At 47.7% G+C, this 22,412-nt stretch overlaps 1 protein-coding gene across 4 annotated transcripts in view; it reads left to right on the forward strand.

Moving 5' to 3' along the window:
- CPSF6 (cleavage and polyadenylation specific factor 6) overlaps positions 1-22,412 on the forward strand; it is a 389,871-nt gene that overhangs the window by 91,193 nt on the left and 276,266 nt on the right. For all 4 annotated transcript variants that reach the window (XM_085653879.1, XM_085653881.1, XM_085653878.1 and 1 more), the window contains exon 3: positions 21,463-21,566. In XM_085653879.1, coding sequence (XP_085510005.1) covers positions 21,463-21,566 — 104 coding nt within the window. The remainder of the gene's footprint in view (positions 1-21,462; positions 21,567-22,412) is intronic.

A 22,412-nucleotide genomic window follows, 5' to 3' on the forward strand; every position in this document is an offset into this window, starting at 1 on the left:
TTACTGGGTGGGGACTTTAATGCAGTCCTCGACACTCACCTCTACAGATCATACCCCCCGATTCGTAGCACACAGGCAGTCTCGAACGCGAGGAGTCTTACAGACTGGCTGGCACGCTGGGCATTATATGATGTATGGCGTTCCCTACACCCTAGTGATAGTCTCTATTCATACTATTCGGCGGTGCATGATCTTCATGTCCGCCTGGACAGGGTGGTGAGCTCTCCCTCACTGACTCCTTTGATAACTCGGGCAGAATACCTGGGCCGGACTCATTCGGACCATAATCCGCTTCAGCTGCGACTATCCTGGGATCCGGGTAGGCCCCCCGTTCCGACGTGGCGACTGCAGCCGGCCGCTCTAGAAGACGCAGAGTTTCGGGCCTCTCTAGGCACAGCGATTGAGCAGTTCTTCGACCTCAATGAGGGCACGGCAGGTAACACGCTGACAGAATGGGACGTGCACAAGTCCACCATGCGGGGACATTGCCTGGGGGTGACGGGAAATATCCGCAAGCAGCTCATGCTATCGCTTGCTTCCCTGGAGTCGTGCCTGGAGTCGCGCCTGCTGTCGTGTGAACGCCATGGCGAAGGAGGAGGGCGGGGCGCGGCTTCGGACGAGACACGCTCCGCTGATAAAGCGTCTACGATGCCACAATTACGCGGCTCACTCGGCTCGGGTCCACGCTACCCCCGATAGGGCGGGACGGTTGTTGGCCTGGCTGATTAGACAGGAGGCGGTCCATGCTCCAATAGAATCTATCCGCGGGCCGGATGGGACGCTAGTTAACACGCAGCGAGAGATCCACCGAACACTGACAGCGCATTATGCTGCCCTATACGCCTCGACAGGGCGCAGACAGGCACAGGATCTGGATCAGTTTCTGGAGGCTGCCTGTCTACCTGCGGTCCCGGATGCCCACCAGGAGACGCTGGAGGCCCCCCTCACGTTGGAAGAGATGGGGGAGGCGGCAACTTCGCTGGCCTCTGGAAAAGTGCCAGGGCCAGACGGGCTTCCAGTGGAGTATTATAAGGCCTACCGGGAGTCCCTAGTGCCCAGACTACATGCGCTATATCGCACGGCCCTTGAGGATGCCACCCTGCCAGCCTCTATGAGAGAGGCCTTCCTGATCTCCCCACTTAAGCCGGGACGTGATCCCTCCAATTTGGGGTCCTACCGCCCCCTCGCCCTTCTCAACAGTGATTACAAAATTCTAGCCAAGATCTTGGCGGAGCGGCTGACCCCGACGGTGCCACTGTTGGTGCACAAGGACCAAAACGGGTTTGTGCCAAAGCGCAGCACCTCTCTTAACCCAAGACGATTTTTCCTGGTGGCCATGGAGGGGGCGCAACGCTGGCCAAGGGCAAGCTGTATGCTGTTGGACCTCGAAAAGGCCTTCGATTGCCTTGAATGGAGCTATTTGGTGGCAGCACTGTCGCATTACGGGCTGGGCCTCTGGTTCCTCCAAATGGCGGCGCTCCTCTATAGAAATCCGGTGGTGCGGGTGAAAACCGGTCCCTACATTTCTGACGCCTTCCCGGTGGGTCGTGGTACCAGACAGGGGTGTCCCCTCTCGCCCCTCCTCTTGGCGCTCGCAATAGAGCCTCTAGCCGCTACCCTGCGGAGGGTATTGGCGAATGGCATTCTTATGGGTGACGCGACCCATCGGGTTTCCCTCTATGCGAATGACCTCCTGGTCTTCGTTGAGGATGTGGCGAACATCCCTGGGGACCTGGAGCGTGTCCTGACAGATTTCGCTGCGCTCTCCGGGCTACGGGTAAACGCGGCTAAGTCGTGCCTTTATACGTTCTGGGCGGATACCCCGGACCCACAGTTCCGCCTAGGGGGGGTGCCAGTTAAGTGGCAATCCGACACCTTCCTTTATTTGGGTGTCTAGATATACAGGCAGCCAGCTGATCTAGTAGAGGGCAATTTGGGTAAGGCTGTAGCAGCGGTCCGTTCCCAGATGCGGTTTTGGAGTACCCTTCCCCTCACTGTCACGGGGCGCATCGCGTTAGTTAAAATGGTGGCTCTGCCTCGGCTCTTATATTATTTTGCTAACCTGCCGTTCTATATTCCGGCATTCTTCTTTGCACCCTTAGAACGCTCGCTTCGGGACTTTGTGTGGGGCAGTGCGCGCCACAGGGTGGCACTGCCTAAGTTATACCTCCCCACGGGTCAGGGGGTCTCGCGATGCTGTGCTTTGCGCATTATTATCTGGCAGCGCAACTACAATGGGTGGCCCGATGGCTGGCGGACAGGGAGCGGGGATGACACGGCATCCGCGGAACCCCCCATTTCCTTAGCTGACATCATTGCATCGTTCCATCCAACTGCCAGGGCGCTTAAACCGCGGCTCCTCCTCGTCGACGTGGTCTATAAATGCTATCGTCATGCTCTCTACCTAACCAGGAAATGTATCCCTTACGTCCCTGCCATGCCGATAGAAGGCTCTCCTAGTGGGCGGAGGGTCCTGTGCCGGGCCGAGCTTGGGGACTGGCACGCGGCGGATATCCGCACATTGGGGGACCTCTACCAAGATGGTGCTCTTATCCCATTCACCTTATTGGCGGAAGAGACTGGGTTACCGGCAGGCCAATTTCTGTTTCACCGGTCGCTTATTGCGACGCTGGCGAGTAGGGAGATCTCAAAGAGGAGCCGGAACTGCACCTTACGATACATATTTGCATGTCATGGGGCGGGGGCAGCATCTGATACACTGGTTTGCGGCTTCCTTGCGCACGCATACGACGACCGACTTGTCTCCGCTGCGCGGTAAATGGGAGGTGGACTTGGCCCGTCCAATGGCTGACAAGGAATGGAGTAGGACGCTACAAGGCCCCACGCGGATTCCCAGGAACATGCAGTTCTGCCAAATCCAATACTTAATTCTGCACAGGGCGTATCTTACACCCAACTCTATCAATCGGTATTTTCATCGTACAGACGCGAGTTGTCCGCGCTGCCGGTTGCTGGCCTGGTCCACATGTTGTGGAGCTGCCCTGCGTTGGACGTGTACTGGCGGGCGGTGCACCAAGCATTGAGTACCTGCATGGGTCGGCTTGCGCCGCTGGAGTGGTCGGTCTGCCTGCTACACCTGTTTCGCCGCACCCCTCCCACGAAGGTCACCTCTCGCTTTTTCGACCTGGGCCTGGTGGTGGCGAAGAGGTTGCTTACCAAACGTTGGAAGGTGGAGGAACCCCCCCGAGCACGAGCTTGGCGGAGATCCATGCTGGTGTGGGCGGGAGCGGAGGGCGTGGCCCTATTGAGAGTAGAAACGGTGGGCCTCAGGCGGACGCCCATAGCGGCCCAGTGGAACACACTCTTACGGACCCTGACACAACTAGACGGGGACACCTTGGGTTCCAATGGGACACACGATGGGGATCCACCTATTGTGGAGGAGGGAGATGAAGGTCGGACAGGGAGTCAGGCATGACGGATGTCTCAAAAGGCCTTAGATGACTAGGTGTGGTATCTGAGTGTGGCAAGGCATGTTCAATAACGCTGTCTGCACGAGGGGATGCGGGATTGCAGGGGGGGGGGGGGTCAGGCTGGGGGGCGGAACACGGGGATGTTCCAGTGAATGCTGTAGCTGCTGCTGTTGTTAGATAGAGGCACTTGTTGTTTTGCCCTCTCTTCTTATTGTTTAAGGGAACTGTTTATTGCAATGCAAAGGGGAAGTATGGGTGCATCACAAGTGGCTCCTCTAGGGGCAGCCACCCAGCGATGTGAGAGCAGAGGGAGTTACTGAGATAACGGGGCTGGTTGGGAGGCCCGTACTGTTCATTTTCCCTAATGGGTGCGTGCAGCACCTGATCCTGTTTGTCACTATGCTCATGCCCATCGATGTATCATTGGTCTTCTTTCAATTATTAGCAGTCAGGCTGCTTCAATGTACTGGGTACAGTGATTATATCTACGAAATGCCAATAAACAGATTTCATAATAATGAAGATGTCATGATTAACAGTATGCCACGCTGAGATCGAGTACGATGAGAGCTACCATCCCTCCTTGATCCAGCTGTTCTTTAGCCTCTTCTACTATTGCCAAGAGGGCAATGTAAGAAAGTGGCTCTGTATATACTGTTCCCAAATAGGTACAGAGTCCACAGTTCCCACAGCTTTGGCAGAGGCTAAAGTTAGATATAACCTTACTCTCTAAAGTGGTAGCTTGGTCGAGCAGTAAGGCAGTATCAGAGGACAGTGTAAAGCATTTGTTGTACAAACAATCAGCAAATGGTCTCACACACTCAAGAACTGAACTCTAGGTCAATGGTTTGTACATAAAAATATATGGTTTTATTTTAGAACCAACAATAGGTATCAAAATATACTTTCTCAGAATGAGATGCTTTAGATAAATGCTCTCAATAGGCTATAGACTTTTGAATACAGTAGTTACAGTTGTTGCAATGGGCAACACAATTATACATTGAGCTCAATGGGAATTTCTAAGTAAATGCAAGTAGTTACTTTTCGGATTACTTTTCTTACCACAGGACTGGATCCTAGATTCAGTCCTGGGACAATTCCTGGAAACAGGTGAGTAAAAAAGTTTTGGTTACAGGTATGATTTTTAAGGAATATTATTGTATTTTAAAAGTTGACACTTAGAAACATTTAAAACTTTTTCACATAGAATCGCCAATGTTATCCTATGGGAGGAAATTCACTTAGCAGGTAAATGGGGTTGTCGTTACTTTTTCTTACTCCGTGTTGGATCCTGGATCCAGCACTGGTGCATCTCCTGTAAACAGTTGAAAGAATACGTTTTTGTTATACTGACTATTTTTAAGGAATATTTGCAAGTTTGCAAAATCGACACTTAGAAGAATTTCTGGTTAAAACCAGGCAATGTTATCTTATGGAGGAAAATCAAGTTAGCGGTAAGTACAGTTGTAATTACCTTTCAGGGTCACCAGCACTGGGATCTCTCCTGATAACAGGTGAGTAATTTCGTTTTCGAAATTCGGCTGATTTTAGATGAATATTTTAAAGTTTCAAAACTCGACACTTAGAAGAATTTCCAAGTGAAACCAGTCAATGTTACCCTATGGAAGAAAAGTGAGTTATCGGCTTTTGGGTAAGTACTCTACTGGCAGAGTTAAGGTTCTGGGCATAGACTCTGGGGTCTCCCAAGATCGGGTAGGTACAGTAGTTACACCCTCAGCGGCCCAGGGGCAGCCCGGTGCAGAGAGAGTTAGGCCCAATGTTCTCCTACGGCTGGCAGGGTGCCTTTGGTTGGTGGCTGCTGGCAAGCAGGCCACGCGGCTATGAGAGTTGGGCTCCTGGTCACTTGCTCAGGGCAAGTGGGGAAGTAGATTAGGATAGAGGTTGCATTCCCAGGGGCACTCGGGCGGCTGGGTGCAGGGTGCTTTTGAGCTGTCTGGCGCTCAATGGATTTCAGTGGAGAAGCTCAGTGATGAACACAGGCTGCAAGCTCTGGGATGAACATTCTTCAGGTGTGACCACCACTTTGAGAGGTAAGTTGGAGTATAGGTAGGCACCCATGAGTTGGGCACAGGGGGCAGCAGGGCGCCGGTTGCAGGGTTGCTTTTTGGTGTCGGGAAATCTTACCCTCTGCTGGTCGTGGTGGGAGGGGTCCCTGGTTCTGAGGCTGCAGGCGTCAGGAGCGTCGAGGTGGGTGCTGGATTCTGGGTCACAGTCGCCGAAGGGACTTCCTCGTGGTCTTTGTCCACTCAGGCACAGGCCAGGCTTGGCGGGTGCAGTGTGTGCAGGGTTTGCGGTTCCTGGCTGGTGCCAGGGGTTGCTGCTTGTTGTTGAGCAGGACCACTGCTCGTGGGAGTCCCAATCTTTGTCGAGTCACAAGGCAGTCCGGTCCTCCGGGGTTTTTGAAGTTGCTGAACACTGGAGACGCCGGGGTTTAGCAGGAGCAGGTTCGAGGGTTGACAGGCCTGTAGAGCTGGGGCCAAATCAGTTGGTGTCTTCATCTTGTTAGCAGCTGCACGGCAGGTCTTCTTGTTTCTTGATCTTCTTGCTTGTTTCGGATTCGGGATCTGAGGAAGGAAGGTTCAGGGTGCCCCTAAATACTATATTTAGGGGCGTTACAGGTAGCTAAAGGGCAGGGACCAATGGGTCCCTTCCCTGGGGTGGGTACACCCCCTATCCTGCCACTCTCCTGTGGGAGGGGGGCAGTAGCCTAGTCCTAATTGGGCAGGGCTCCCCATCTTCAAGATGGCGAGAGCCCGGAGATGTGCTTCAGCTCGCCTTCCCCACCTGAGGGGTGGGGGTTAGCAGAGGCTGGCACACTCCCTTTCTTCCCTTGGGGTTTCCCGCCAGATTGGGAGTCAGAACCGTTGGGGGCCAGTTGCAGAGTACAGCAAGTGGCCTGGAGAAGCTCACAAAGGCGCCATGCCTTTGAAGCTTCCCCTGCCCATCCTGGGGGAGGAGACCTAGCACCTCGCCCAGGATGTGCATTGTTGCAGGCCCAGGAGAGCGGATGGCTCTCTACCCAGGGGTCCAGCAACATGTCTGCTGTGTGGCAGCCTAGGCAACCCCTCAGACAAGACATGGATTGTAGGTTAGGTTCAGGGGGCAACTCTAAGTTGTCCTCTGTCGTGCATTGTACATTAAATCCCACACTGGCATCAGTGCGGGTTTAATGTGCTGAGAAGTTTGATACCAAACTTCTCAGTCTTCAGTGCTGCCATCATGGTGCTGTGGAGTTCGTGTTGACGGTCTCCCAGCACCATATACTCTTAATGGCAGCACTGCACTTACAGTGCCCAGGAATGGACCTGGGTACTGTAGGGGCACAGGGCTCATGCACCTGTACACACACCACTGGCATAGGGCACCCAGCTAGAGAGGTGACTGAGGTATGCCAGTTCAGTGTGTGTTGTGGGCATGGCACTCAGGGATGTGTGCCATGTTGACTCTGTTTTGTTCTGCACCAAGACACTCAGCCTACAAAAGGCAGTGTGTGTGTGTCAGGGTACAGGGCCTCTAAGGGTGGCACAATAAGTGCTGCAGCCCTTGGGGGCCTTCTCTGGTCACAAGGCCCTGGGTACCTAGGGTACCATTTACCAGGGGCTGACACGTGGCCCGAGATGCCAATTGGGTTTAGGCTTCATGCAGTTTTTAGGGAAGGAACACAGGCCCTGGGTTCCTGATTGGCAGGGGCCCAGGGCACACTCAGTCATAGTACATAAGCAATTCAGAAAAAAGTGGGGGCATACCATGCAAGAAAGATGGCACTTTCTCACTGGCAGTTTCCGTGCCATGGTGTGGGTGGAATCCTGTTTGGGTGTGATGAAGAAAGCTGTGGCTTTCTAGGATATCAACTAGCGTGGAGTTGACCTGTTTTTCCAGGAGCTTACTCATAGCTGGGAGAATGGAGATGAGCCTCTAGTTTTCCAAGTCCAAGGGGTCAGAATAGTTTTTGTCAGCAGTCTTCACCATGGCCTGTTTCAAAGTTGGAGGAACAGTTCCTGTGCTCAGCAAAAGGTTTAGTAAGTCTAATAGAGTGGGAAGAATTTCCTCTGCTGCCTCACCTAAAGTGCGGGGAGCGGCGGGATCAGCGGGTGAGCCTGATTTAACTGTGGTTAAGCTGTCTCAGGTTGTCTAGCCATGAGGTGGGAAATGCAGTAAGAGTGGTGGGGGGGATTATTGATTAGTCATCCAAGGTCAAAACTTACTTGGGAAGCTGGAATGCTGAACAGATGTCCTGGACTTTCTTCTTGAAGAATTCCGTGAGGCTATTGAAACAGGAGGGGGGGAGGACCTTTGAAGGAAGGCTGTTTATACTATTTGGAACATTTCCCGGGCAGAATTAAAGGCAAGCTTCAATTCTGTCCTCATAATATGTTGCTTAGGCTCATCTGATTTCCAGCTTTTAAACTAGTCTTTTCCCGGTATTTCTGTTTGCTGATTTCGCTATATTCTTTCCCCCAACACCTTTCTGTCTGATTTCTTACAATCTTTTTTTAGCATACGTAAAGATGGGAGTGTACCGTGGTGCAGACTTTACTTTGGTCCTTTTAGTGCGTGTTTTAATGGGGATCACCTGATCAAGGGAGGAGGTAATCTACTGGGATAGCTTTTCGTTACCTATTGTGGGGTTTGAGCCCAGTGTAGGTATGGTAGTTTTAAGGAACTGTATCGAGACTTCAGTGGAAAATTTCAACCAGGACTAGTAATTGAACTAGACAGCACAGGAGCATATTTGCTCATTCATATATGACCACACATGTAATATAATGCACCCTGCCTTAGGACTGTAAGGCCTGTTGTAGGGGTGACTTGAATATATTTAAGGCTGTGTCTGGGGACATGGCACACAGGGTGTGTGCCATGTTGTGTTTTCACGTTTGTCTGCACAATATCGCGCAGCCTGCTATGGCAATTTGCATAAGTGTGGCGAGCGGTCCCTTAGGTTGGCACAGTACATGTTGCAACCCTCTATACCTTGTGTACCAGGACCCCATTTACTAAGGACTTATAGGGGGTGCTAAAGGTATTGTAAATTGGGGAAACAATTGTACAGCTTAAGGGAAAGGGATCTGGAACTGGATAGCCGGAAAGCCGTGCACTCCAGTCAAAGTTGCATCAAATACCAGACAAACCAGCATTTGCAAGAAAATAGATCTCACATTTTTTGTTGCAGTTAGGACTATTGGCATTGTAAATTTTTTTTATTTGTGTGTTTTGAAGTGAATGGATGTATGTGATGATAATTGTGTTTTTTACAATGAATTTACAAGGAAACTCGTTGATCGTGGGTTCTGGTGTATGGGGCATGTTACTGGGATACAGTCCAAAGAAATCCTGGATTTCCTTTCGCAAATCGATACTATGCAGTCAACAAGGACATGACGAGAATGCTCTATTATATAAAGGGAAATGCCGGGTATGGATATATTGAGTCCAAGAGTGCAGGAGTTACCTGAACACTTTACTCGTGGGTATTTTATAATGTTAAGCAGTATGATGGTGCTAATCTCACCTGGTTTCTAATACAATGTTGGGCGGCTGCTATGAATCGGAGGGGATACCCGTCATGGATCTAGAACGAGCTGAATAATGTAGAGAAAAACACCGCTTGTAAGCTGTAAACGGTAGGTCTGTGGAAGGAAGCAAAACGCTTCCATGGCACAGAAACAGTCCTTGCCAAGCCTTGATTTGAAATTATTCACAGCCAAAACAAAGTTTAATCTGTATGCACTACTAGAATGTTACCAATGTAGCTAAGAAAAAAACACACTTCCCAATCATACTAAACTTAAAAGAAAATAAGTCTAGAGAAAATAAAATTGTCAAGTCCATTGGGACCTGAAGGGAAATATTACTGCTCTAAAACGGCCATGCTGTTTTCTGTTTCTTTTTTTTTTTTTTAAAGATCCAAATAAAGAAAGGAGGCGGGCAGGGTGACGTAGTTGAAACTGCTTGGCTGCGGCGCTGGGTTTTGCTGGTATGCCGCTCTTGCCGTTCACGCTCTTTCTGTCCTTCTTCTCAGAGTATTGATAGTTGGAGGGGCACTCCTAATCTATTAAATTATAAACTAAATTAATAAATTGGTGCTACAGTACTACACTTGCTGGCTGACCAAGTGTGGAGGAATCAATGAACTGTTACAAGTACATGGACTTGCTAGTACTGTGCACTGGGTGTACATGCCCAAGTCTCGAAAGAGACAAAACATCAAACTATAGAAAACATTAATCCATTAGTGCATCTGCATATCTGATTTGTGTTTTCACACATAAATAATAATGATAATACATGATTATGCAAACACTCCATACATGTTTCAATTCATGAATATGAATAAGTCCATAACAATGATTTCCAATTAGTGATTATACATAAATCAATCCATTAACATAACAAACTTTGTTTTCATAGATGCCCGATGCATTTCGGGACGGAACAAGTCCCTTCGTCAGGAGCCAACCTATAAAGAAATACAATTTATTATGTTCATATAAAAGAACTCATGTTGACTATTAAACATGTGAGGCTTCAATACCCAACGTGCCTCAGTGTTACAATGCGTGTAGATGTCATGCATACACGTGTTAGCCTAGGTAGGTAGAGGTGCAAATATGTGAAAATGCAGTGCCAATCAAAATCCCCCGTCCACCTAGCATTGTAAATGGGACCTGTTCAAAACTATAAGTACCACCGAAGGTTAGTGAGCCCAAAAGAGCACGAGAAAATCCCTACGAGTAGGGCTGAAGAACTGAAGGTGAGAAAGTGTGATCATAAACAACTGTATGCCCGATGGTGATAATATGCCTGCGGTATAAGGGGAATCATGCTACTGCCTTACAGAACAAATATCGCTCACCTAAATGGATACACTATGTTCGTGCCTCCCTGTCGAAAGGCTGCGATCAAAAAATGAAAAAGGAAGGTAAGACACCTGTTGCACGTGTCCAGTTATAGAAAGAAATCGTCAAGCATACTAGGACGCTTACCTAAACACAGTAGCCGATAGATGACAACTAATATATAGGTGTGCTTGGCCGTGCCTGTCGGAAAGGAATTGTTTTACAAAATGTGATAACTGACCTAAGTGCTCTGAATATAAAAGACAGAGGGATTTGCACCCACTTACTCGGAGAATCATGTGAAGAGACGCTGGTTGTTTATGGCTGAAACGGCAAAAGTAACCGTCAACTCCACAGACTGTACTAAAAATAACGCGTGTAAGAAACAACACTCACGCTGTACTACATCTATGATTCTAAGCCGATAGTATCTATTCTTACCGGTGGTCCTGTGTTGCTGGGCGTAAAGTAATGTCTTATCAGGATCTGAACGCCAAAACGCGACTGCGGTCTTTTAAAGCCCCCTGTTATGCCCATAGAAAGAGGACTCCCGAGTGGCTGAGATGGGCGCCGTATTGGCCCTGTATGAAGAATAACGGTAAGCACAACTACGTTTGGAATGAATCTCCGTGAGGGGATATGTAAAAATCCCATATAACATAATCTTCGCAAACGCCTAGCTTATAAGATGACGTGTGGACCTGTCAATACAGAAATATAAAAAAGAACCTTGAATTGGTAATCACTGGGGAACCAATCAAGGCGACTAGTCTCCGGTGTAAAAAATGTATAAAAATGAGGCTACGAATAAGGAGTCGTGAAAAGAATATAAGGTGTGCAGAAATATACTGATTCTGATAAAACCCATAGTACAACAAAAGAGAAACATTATATAAGGAATTAACTATAAATAGATCCCTACTTGTGTGTAGACACCATAGTGGTGGGTTAGGTGCTTGTGTACCAAATGTGTGCTGTCCTGAATTTGCAAACTGTGACCAAAAGGATGTAACTGTCCCCTATATTCATGGCCCAATTTGAACGCAAAATAAAACTGCGAATAACTGAACATAAGAGCAAAATTCGGACCAAAGCATATCATCCAGTTTGGCATTACACTGGGAGGAGGCCTAACATAATATATCACAACTTAGATTTCAGATTATAGAGAAAGTAACACCTCGTGCAGGTATGGACATCACCAAACAGTTACTTCGCAGAGAAGTATTCTGGATAAAAAAATTGGGCACCATGATACCTTAATGTCTTAAAGACCGTTTGGATATGAATTGCTTCCTTTAAAACTGATGTAAAGGTGACAGTTACATCCTTTTGGTCACAGTTGGCAAATTCAGGAAGCACACATTTGGTACACAAGCACCTAACCCACCACTATAGGGTCTACACACAAGTAGGGATCTATTTATAGTTAATTCCTTATATGATGTTTCTTTTTTGTTGTACTATGGTTTTTATCAGAATCCGTATATTTCTGCACACCTTATATTCTTTTCACGACTTCTTATTCGTAGCTTCATTTTTATACATTTTTTACACCGGAGACTGGTCGCCTTGATTGGTTCCCCAGTGATTACCAATTCAAGGTTCTTTTTTATATTTTATATTTCTGTATTGACAGGTCCACACGTCATCTTATAAGCTAGGCGTTTGCGAAGATTATGTTGTTCGAGGCATGTGGGCTGCTGAATTCATATCTGTGCATAGACCGCCGCCTAGTGTTGGGTCCGGATGATTGCACATTGTTGTCCTGGAAGAGTCTTCGAAGTATCACGAGATAGGTGGCTCCTCCCCTGGACTACAGTGCGCATGGGCATCCCCTCCATCCTTAGATTGTTTTTTTCCGCCATTGGGTTCGGATGTCCTAATCTTAGCTCTTCGAGTATTTAGGCCTATTACTCGTCGGTATTGTTTTCGTTCGGCGCCGAGTATCTTCATCGAAGTTAGCCATTTGCCCTTCGAAGTCAGCGCCGATCCAGATCGACGATGGAACCAAAGACATCAAATAGCCCCTTCAAGCGTTGCCCTCTTTGCAACGCTAAATATGCTCACTTCGACGTGCACCCGGTGTGCAACAAGTGCCTCTCTCCAAACCGCGACGAAGCCACCTGTATGGCGTGCTCCCGGTTTCGATCGAAGAAAACACTTCGCATTCGTCGAGCAGCTCGGCTCGAGGCGCAGAAAGTAGCGCCAAACCCGGACAACATCTTCGGAACCGAAGATGAGGAGGTCGTGGACCTTGAAGTTCAAGGAGAGATATCGGATCCGGCGTCGGAGCGTGAATCAGACTATGATGCTGAGGACGAACATATTCTAGATGAAGAGGAAGATGAAGTCGTCGAACAGGTAGGAGACGACGGAGAGGCCCTTGGGGCCGAGGAGGATAGCTCAGAATTGAGGTACGTCCACAGGTCCACTCAGGGCCCAAAGAGAGACTCGTTAAGGCTCAGGTCGCGGGATCGCCACAAGGCCTTACCCAAGATCATTCCTCTCGTTCTTCCGCCCCGCTTAAATGCCCGGCGTCGAACTATCCTAAAGAGCCGTCGGTATCGAAAGCGCCATCACTCGATCGACGAGAATCGAAACTGAAGGCAACAGCACCGAAAGCGAAACCGAAAGTGAACTAGTCTCTCCACGGCGACAAGGCCTCGAAGCCCTCGGAGCCGAAGACGCAAAAGAAGGCTGTCGACGCCGAGAGGAGTCTTACGAACGTCGAGCCGAAGGCGGCACCTACAATCAAGGTTGCTGACCCGAAAATATCGACGCCAAGGAGCGTCGACACGCATATGGCGAGAGGCCCTCGAGAGCCACCCCATCCCGGTCTTTGTGTCCCGAAACCGACATCCGGTACAGGGCCTGAGGCCACAACCAAAAGGGCGTCGAAGGATCGTGTCCAATCCGCGGCACCGTCTCCCTTTGTAAAGCAGAAGGTGTCGGAGTCGTTATTACGCATCCAAACCAAGGCTTCCATGGTTGGCGCAGACACGGCCCCGCAGCCCAAAGCCGTCAGCGCGGTTCACATCGCGTAGACGCACATCAAGTTTGGACTCCCACCAGCGGTGCGACCAAAAATGTTCGACGCCAAGAAGGGTATCGACCCCCAAGAACCCATCGACCCGAAGAAAAATGTCGAGGCACCGACAAAAATTCCAACAGAGAAGAGAGCGGTTGCAATACCTCGAGACGATGAGGATCCCAGGCAATTTATCGACGCCAATACTGGTAGACTTTCCATATACAAACGGAAAATAGTGACAGAGACACCAATGGAGCCCTACAAAATTCCATTGAAGAGGAAAAAGACCCACATCACCTGTTCTAGTGGAACAACTTCAATATTGTGCCACAGAACCTCAGTCATTCTCACCCACACACTCTAATGTGGATGCTGGAGATGTTGATGATATAGAGGGCACTTGTCCTATGGACACTGACCCTGAAGACCAGAACCAGCCTTGGGTGGACAATACTGATGCAGGGGACCCACATACTGCTCCAGACACACAAGCCTATGTGGTGAAGACGTCTCCTACAGAGGATACGGCTGCTTTCAATGCCTTAATTGAAAGAGCCGCCAACAATCATGACGTACAGCTCCACACTGATCCTATTGAGGACGACTTTCTAATGGATACCTTCTCTACCTCAGAAAGATCTGTTAAGACTCTGCCCATGCTGAAGGGGGTCCTCAAACAGGCTACTGACATTTTTAAGGAGACCACAAGGGCGAGAGTCCTTAACCCTAGAATTGAAAAAAAGTATAGGCCAGCTCCTGTGGACCCTGCCTACATAAGAGGACAGTTGCCTTTAGACTCATTGGTGGTTTCCAATGCTCGAAAGAGGGCCAACTCACAGACAACGGGTAATGCTCCTCCCCCAAACAAAGAGTCTGAGGTCTTGGAAACATCAGGAAAGAGGGTTGCTGCACAGGCGGCTAACATCTGGAGGATTGCCAACACTCGGGCGCTTCTGGCTAGATACGACAGGGCACATTATGATACCCTAGAGACACTGCCCCAGCACCTCCCAGATCAGTATAAAGAAGGAGCAGAATCCCTAATTACAGAAGGGAAGCTTATCAGCAACGCTTCCATTAAGTGCGCTCTTGACGCAGCTGACACTGCAGCTAGGGCTATTAACACCAGCGTCATGTTAAGACGGCATGCATGGTTAAGAATCTCTGGATTCAAACCAGAAATACAAACAACTATACTTAATCAACCTGTCAACCCTAACTCCCTCTTTGGCCCCGAGGTTGACACCAACCTAGAAAAACTCAAAGGATACAGAGACTGCAAAGTCTATGGGGGCTCTGCAATCACAGCAGTTTCGGAGTGGGTCCTTTTGTCGCTCCAGCAACAGAGGGCCATCAAAAAGCCAAAACTCCCAACAGTCGCAGTACACTAAAGGAGGTACACAGACCACCTATAATAAAAATAATAGAGGTGGATACCGTGGCAACAACGTCAAAGGCAGAGGCCGTGGAAACAGCAGTTCCAGGTCCTCCGCCACCAACAAACAGTGACGCCTTGTCACTGCCCCCCGACCACGTGACACCTGTCGGTGGGAGACTCCAACAGTTCCTGCCAGTATGGGAATCCATTACTACAGACAGGTGGGTGAGAAAAATTATCCAGTATGGTTATTGTCTAGAGTTCACGTCCACTCCACCCAACATACCACCAAGACACCATCATATGTCCGCAGAGCACTTGCACTTATTCCAACAAGAAGTTCTCAGTAGGCTCCAAAAAGGAGCCATAGAACTCGTGCCTGCAAAGGAACGAGGATCAGGGGTGTACTCACTGTATTTTCTGATCCCCAAAAAGGATGGATCTCTCAGACCCATACTAGATCTAAGACCTCTAAACCGTTACATTCTCTCAGAGCATTTTCACATGCTCACTCTCCAACAAGTACTACCGTTGCTCAGTCAGGGAGACTTTCTCGCAACATTAGACCTCAAGGATGCGTATTTCCATATACCCATACACCCCTCACACAGAAAGTATCTCAGGTTCACTGTTCTCAATCAGCATTACCAGTTCAAAGTCCTCCCTTTCGGGGTAACTACGGCACCCAGAGTTTTCACCAAGTGCCTGGCTACAGTGGCGGCACACTTACGGAGACCGCACATACATGTCTATCCTTATCTGGACGACTGGCTTATCCAGGGAAAGTCGGCCCAGCACTGTGCCAGCCACATGTCCCACACCATTCACCTTCTTCACAGCCTGGGCTTCTCTCTCAATTATCCAAAGTCCCACCTTCAACCCAACCACGTACAGCAGTACCTAGGCGCAACCATAGACACTCTGGCAGCCACGGCACAACCAAATTCAGTCAGGCTCAACAGCCTTCAGTTGCTCATAAAGAAATTCAAACCTCAACACTCACTCCCGGCAAGAGTGTTTATGCAGTTGATAGGCATGATGGCCTCCTGCATCTTCATAGTCCCGCACGCAAGATTACATATGCGCCCGCTTCAGGAGTGCTTGGCACGTCAGTGGAATCAGGCCCACGGACAATTAAAAGACCTAGTGTTGGTGAGCGGTCGGGCATACAACTCCTTGCATTGGTGGAATCCACAAAACCTTTGCAAGGGCCGACCGTTCCAGGAGCCAGTTCCACAAATCATAGTGACGGCGGACGCGTCTCTCCAGGGATGGGGAGCTCATGTACTCAATCACACAGTGCAGGGACTATGGACGACACAGCAAAAGAGGATGCACATCAACATTCTGGAACTGATGGCAATCTTCCTAGCCATGAAGGCATTCAAACTGCACCTGTGCAACAAAGTCGTGTTGATCCAAACGGACAACATGACTGCCATGTACTACATATAGAAGCAGGGTGGAACACACTCGCCACAGTTGTCTCATCTGGCTCAGAGCATGTGGATATGGGCCATTCAGAGGAACATCTTCCTCATGGCGGAACACCTCCCAGGCAAAGACAACCAGATGGCAGACCTGCTCAGCAGACACAGCCACCAGATGCACGAGTGGGAAATACATCCATCAGTACTCCAACCGTACTTCCAGCAGTGGGGTCATCCAGAGATAGACCTATTCGCCACAAGGGAAAACGCAAAATGCCAAAACTTTGCCGCCAGGTACCCACATCCACAGTCGCAGGGCAATGCAATATGGATCAACTGGTCCGGCAGATTTGCGTACGCTTTTCCCCCCAGCGCCGTTCATACCGCTGGTGGCACGCAAACTCAAGCAACACTCGATGACGCTTATCCTAGTTGCTCCAACGTGGGCACGTCAGCCATGGCACACCACGTTTCTGGAACTCTCCGTGGTACCGCATCAACTGCTACTGCTCACACCCACACTCTTAACGCAGAGCCATGGCGAGATTCAGCACCCAGATCCGCAACAGCTGAACCTGGCGATCTGGCTCCTGAGATCTTAGAATTTGGCTACCTAATCTTGCCTCCAGAATGTATGAATATCATCAAGGAGGCACGGAGACCCACTACCAGAGCCTGCTACGCGGCTAAATGGAAAAGATTTGTCATTTATTGTAAAAATAATGACATCAATCCACTGGATGCATCAACGCAAAACATTATCTGTTATCTATTACACTTATACCGATGCAATCTGGCATACAATTCCATCCGTATACATTTAACCGCACTGGCAGCTTACCTTCAGAATAGGCAGCACCTCTCTCTGTTCAAAGTGCCGGCCATCAGAGCTTTCTTGGAGGGACTCAGACGTGTGATTCCCCCACGACACCCTCCTTTACCAGTCTGGAACCTAAATGTGGTCCTCACCAGACTGATGGGACCACCTTTTGAACCTCTACACTCCTGTGAGATTCAATTTCTAACATGGAAAGTAGCTTTCCTAGTTGCCATTACTTCCCTAAGACGAGTTAGTGAACTTCAGGCACTAACCATTCAAACAGGGTAGTACTACGCACCAACCCTACATTCATGCCCAAGGTGATATCGCAGTTCCATATGAACCAATCCATAGAACTGCCCGTGTTTTATCCTAATCCTGAGAATGTAGCGGAGAGAATGCTCCACACCCTTGATATCAGAAGAGCTCTCTTATACAATATTGACAGAACAGACTTTCAGGAAAACAAAACAACTGTTTGTTGCCTTTTCTCCACAGCACAAAGGCAACCCCATTTCCAAAGCAGGAATAGCTAGGTGGATCGTTAAGTGTATACAGATTTGCTATCAAAAAGCTAAGCGCACACGAACGATTCCTCCAAGGGCTCACTCTACACGAAAGTTAGGGGCCTCCATGGCTTTCCTGGGAAATATTCCTTTAGAGGAGATATGTAGAGCAGCCACATGGTCCACTATACATACATTTACCAAGCACTACTGTGTAGATGTACACTCAAGACAGCAGGCAGCTGTAGGACAGGCTGTTCTCAAAACTCTTTTTCAGACTGCTGCAGCTGGCACGGGCAGCCGCCGCTAATGGAGGGACTGCTATATAATCTATGCACAGATATGAATTCAGCAGCCCACATGCCTCGAACCGAATATGCTACTTACCAGTATGCATCTGTTATTGGCATGTAGGGCTGCTGACATTCATATCGCCCACCCTCCTCCCCGGCGCCTGTGGCAGCTGTAGCATTCAGTAATTACTAGTTAGCATGGTCATCATTCACTGTATTACACCATCTATGCCACAATGGCGAAAAACAATCTAAAGATGCAGAGGATGCCCATGCGCACTATAGTCCAGGGGAGGAGCCACCTATCTCGTGATACTTCGAAGACTCTTCCAGGACAACAATGTGTAATCATCCGGACCCAACACTAGGCGGCGATCTATGCACAGATATGAATGTCAGCAGCCCTACATGCCAAGAACAGATGCATACTGGTAAGTAGCATATTCGATATGGGATGTTTACATATCCCCTCACGGAGATTCATTCCGACCGTAGTTGTGCTTACCGTTATTCTTCATACAGGGCCAATATGGCGCCCATCTCAGCCACTCGGGAGTCCTCTTTCTATGGGCATTACAGGGGGTTTTAAAACACCGCTGTCGCGTTTTGGCGTTCAGATCCTGATACGACATTACTTTTCGCCCAGAAACACAGGACCACTGGTAAGAATAGATACTATCGGCTTAGAATCGTAGATGTAGTGCAGCGTGAGCGTTATTTCTTACACGCGTAATTTTTAGTACCGTCTGTGGAGTTGACGGTTACTTTTGTCGTCTCAGGCATAAACAACCAGCGGAATTGAGACGCGTCTCTTCATATGATTCTCCGAGTAAGTGGGTGCAAATCCCTCTCTTTTATATTCAGAGCACTTGGGGCCGTTATCACATTTTCTAAAACAATTCCTTTCCGACAGGCACGGCCAAGCGCACCTATATATTAGTTGTCATCTATCGGCTACTGTGTTTAGGTAAGCGTCCTAGTATGCTTGACGATTTCTTTCTATAACGGGACACGTGCAACAGGTGTCTTACCTTCCTTTTTCATTTTTTGATCACAGCCTTTCGACAGGGAGGCACGAACACAGTGTACCATTTAGGTGAGCGATATTTGTTCTGTAAGGCAGTAGCATGATTCCCCTTATACCGCAGGCATATTATCACCATCGGGCTTACAGTTGTTTATGATCACACTTTCTCACCTTCAGTTCTTCAGCCTACTCGTAGGGATTTTCTCGTGCTCTTTTGGGCTCACTAACCTTCGGTGGTACTTTCAGTTTTGAACAGGTCCCATTTACAATGCTAGGTGGACGGGGGATTTTGATTGGCACTGCATTTTCACATATTTGCACCTCTACCTACCTAGGCTAACACGTGTATGCATGACATCTACACGCATTATAACACTGAGGCACGTTGGGTATTGAAGCCTCACATGTTTAATAGTCAACATGAGCTCTTTTATATGAACATAATAAATTGTATTTCTTCTTGCCCCCTGACGAAGGGACTTGTTCCGTCCCGAAATGCATCGGGCATCTATGAAAACAAAGTTTGTTATGTTAATGGATTGATTTATGTATAATCACTAATTGGAAATCATTGTTATGGACTTATGCATATTCATGAATTGAAACATGTATGGAGTGTTTGCATAATCATGTATTATCATTATGATTTGTGTGTGAAAATACAAATCAGATATGCAGATGCACTAATGGATTAATGTTTTCTATAGTTTGATGTTTTGTCTCTTTCGAGACTTGGACATGTACACCCAGTGAACAGTGCACAGTACCAGCAAGTCCATGTACTTTTAACAGTTCCTTATTCTCATAGTGCCACATTATCGCAAAATGGATTGCAGGTCCCAGGAGTGCGGCTGCTGTAACTGGCGGCTCCCAGGGGTAAGGCTGATTTGGCTGCAGCTGACAAATATGAACGGGCGGGCACAACCTAAGCTACTGCCAAGGTGGAGGTGGGTGGTCCTATAATGTTTTCTGTCATAGGGAGGAGTATGTGGCAACAGCGTACCAGGCAAAGCCCTGATTTATTGTTCCATTCACCCATTAAACATGTCAGCGTGGCGCTGCGGCTGCACCGCGGAAGCAAGGGTGTCATTGTAGATCAATCTCGGTAGTCATAACATAAAAGCTTAATAAAATTAATGAAAACAGAAAAAGAAACAAGCAGCGACTTCGGAGAGGTGGTGGGGGTGGGCAAGCGGGCTGGTGGGGGGGCGCAAGCAATGTTGTGGGAAGGGGTGGCACATGGAGAATAAGCGCCATTCGCAGCCAGGATAACACGTGGACTCTCCTTTCTGGAAGTGAGAGAACGTGCTGAGCCTGCAACAGGAGCTTGAAAAGTAATTTAACGAGCTAGTGCTCATAAACTGCAAATAACAGATCCTGAGTAACAACACGTAACCGCGGCAGTCCTTATGGGAGGGTACAACGGGAGAAATGGAGGTACCAAGGAGGGACTACTGAAGCCATTAACCAAAGAAAAAGCATTTCAAAGACAGTCAAAGGAGCCAATTAAAACATGGGCAGAGCTTAAAGCCCATATCTTGAATACAGCATGTCTCGAAGACCTAAAAATGGGAATGACCATGTCAAAAAGGGGCACTTTCTATAGTCACTATTTCTATGGGAACTTGAACTTCACTGTCCGTGTACAAGATCTCTGTGGGGAAGTAAACATTGCTATCACAGTATCGCTATGGGTACTTATTGTACTATCACAATTGTAGACACCTGGAGACTTTGTTGGTGGTCACAAACCATCTCTGGAGAGAGTTTAACCTCTGCCAGAATAATGCCATCCGTGTTGTGGACTTGAACTTTTCTTTCATCCCACACCATCCCAATGTACGCAGTAATATTGCATGTTATTCTTACAGTGAAAATTGGTCTAATAGCGAGTGAGAAAAATATAAATAACTATTTTAACACTCGTTTTCCATTGACCTCAATGTATGACTTTTGACGCATCAGTTAATTTTTGTATGCATCAGATCCCTGATCTATGATTTAATCCCTATATGGTTAAACTATCAAGTAATTTATGTGCACCACCATAAATAAAAAAAAAACTATTTGCCCATGATGGCATTAAAAAGTACCTGCAAGGTTGTTCACACGCCTTTAGGTCCCCGTAAGGATAGTTCTGTGCAAACGATTAAATAAAGGTATATTTACAAATTTTAAGCAGTATGCGATCTCATTATTTTTTTTCTTAACAGGTTTCTTTCATTAGTATGGTCTAACTAACCTTCTTTAAGGTTAGTCTCCATAAGGATGGTAACACGCAAATCTATAGCTCCTTTTTAAAATATAAATCCTGTAAGGGTCTTGTAATTGGAAGCTGCATCTCTTTACAGATCAACGCTTAAAATACTGCATTAACCTAGGCGCATGTTCAATGTGTACACTGTAATATCAGATAAAATAAGAGCTTTAAACCATGACATTTTTAAAATCTAAAAGAGCGACTCGGAATTGTAGCGTACATATTTTACTATAATGTTTTTTTATGTTTAACATGTTTTAACTTGCACAGCATTATACACGTTATGTCATTGTGTGTGGTTTTCAATGTTTCAAATACCTGCAATAAAAAATTGTGGGTAAAGTACTGTTAGAAAATTCATATATAGTCAAAATACTAGTAGAAATAAATTCAAATTACTAATTTAATGTTTTTCAGTGGACGACCGATGAAGACTTAACGGATTCTGTTCACTGTCTGGGAATTAACGATATTTTAGAGATAAAATTTTTTGAAAACCGTGCCAACGGACAGTCAAAAGGGTAAGTGCAATGATGTTGAATTTTGGACACAATATGTGAAAGAAATGTAGTGCATTTGCTGTAAAAGACCTAATGAAGAAAGCATAGTGCCATAAAATGGTGCATTGTTGCTACAGAAACCATTGGAGTGGAGTGATGGTTCAAAGTCTCATGGTCAGATTTGTAAAGGTCCTAAACAAGCCTAGCAATCTTGTTCTAAAGCATTCAAAGTTTGTTCATTAACAGATCTAGAAACCCCAGATGCCAGGCATAATCATGGTCCCTGTGTGAAAACGTGTACACTCCCATTATCATGGCATGCTCAGATTTGTGAAAAGGGAGAGGATTTTCCTAATGATTCTAGTCCAGTTGACTAGACCTTTTACAACTGTGTTGTAATAACATGTTCGAGGCATGTGGGCTGCTGAATTCATATCTGTGCATAGATCGCCGCCTAGTGTTGGGTCCGGATGTTTGCACGTTGTTGTCCTGGAAGAGTCTTCGAAGTATCCTGGGATAGGTGACTCCTCCCCTGGACTACAGTGCGCATGGGCATCCTCTCCATCCTCAGATTGTTTTTTTCCGCCATTGGGTTCGGATGTGCTTATCTTGACTCAAGTTAGGAAAAACTTTTTCCAGGCCAAAAGGCCTTTAGTTCGCGTCGGTACTGTTCCCGATCGGTATCGATAGTATCTTTGTTAGTTTACTAACTTCCAGACCCAACTTTTTCGCATCTTGCCCGACCATCGACCCGACATCGACGATGGAATCGAGGACACCATTCAAGCGGTGTCCGGTATGCAATGCGAAATATCCCCACATCGACGTCCATCCGGTGTGCAACAAATGCCTCTCACCGGATCACGA

The sequence above is a fragment of the Triturus cristatus genome, chromosome 4_1 (assembly GCF_964204655.1).
Source record: "Triturus cristatus chromosome 4_1, aTriCri1.1, whole genome shotgun sequence".
Classification (NCBI taxonomy): Eukaryota; Metazoa; Chordata; class Amphibia; order Caudata; family Salamandridae; genus Triturus; species Triturus cristatus.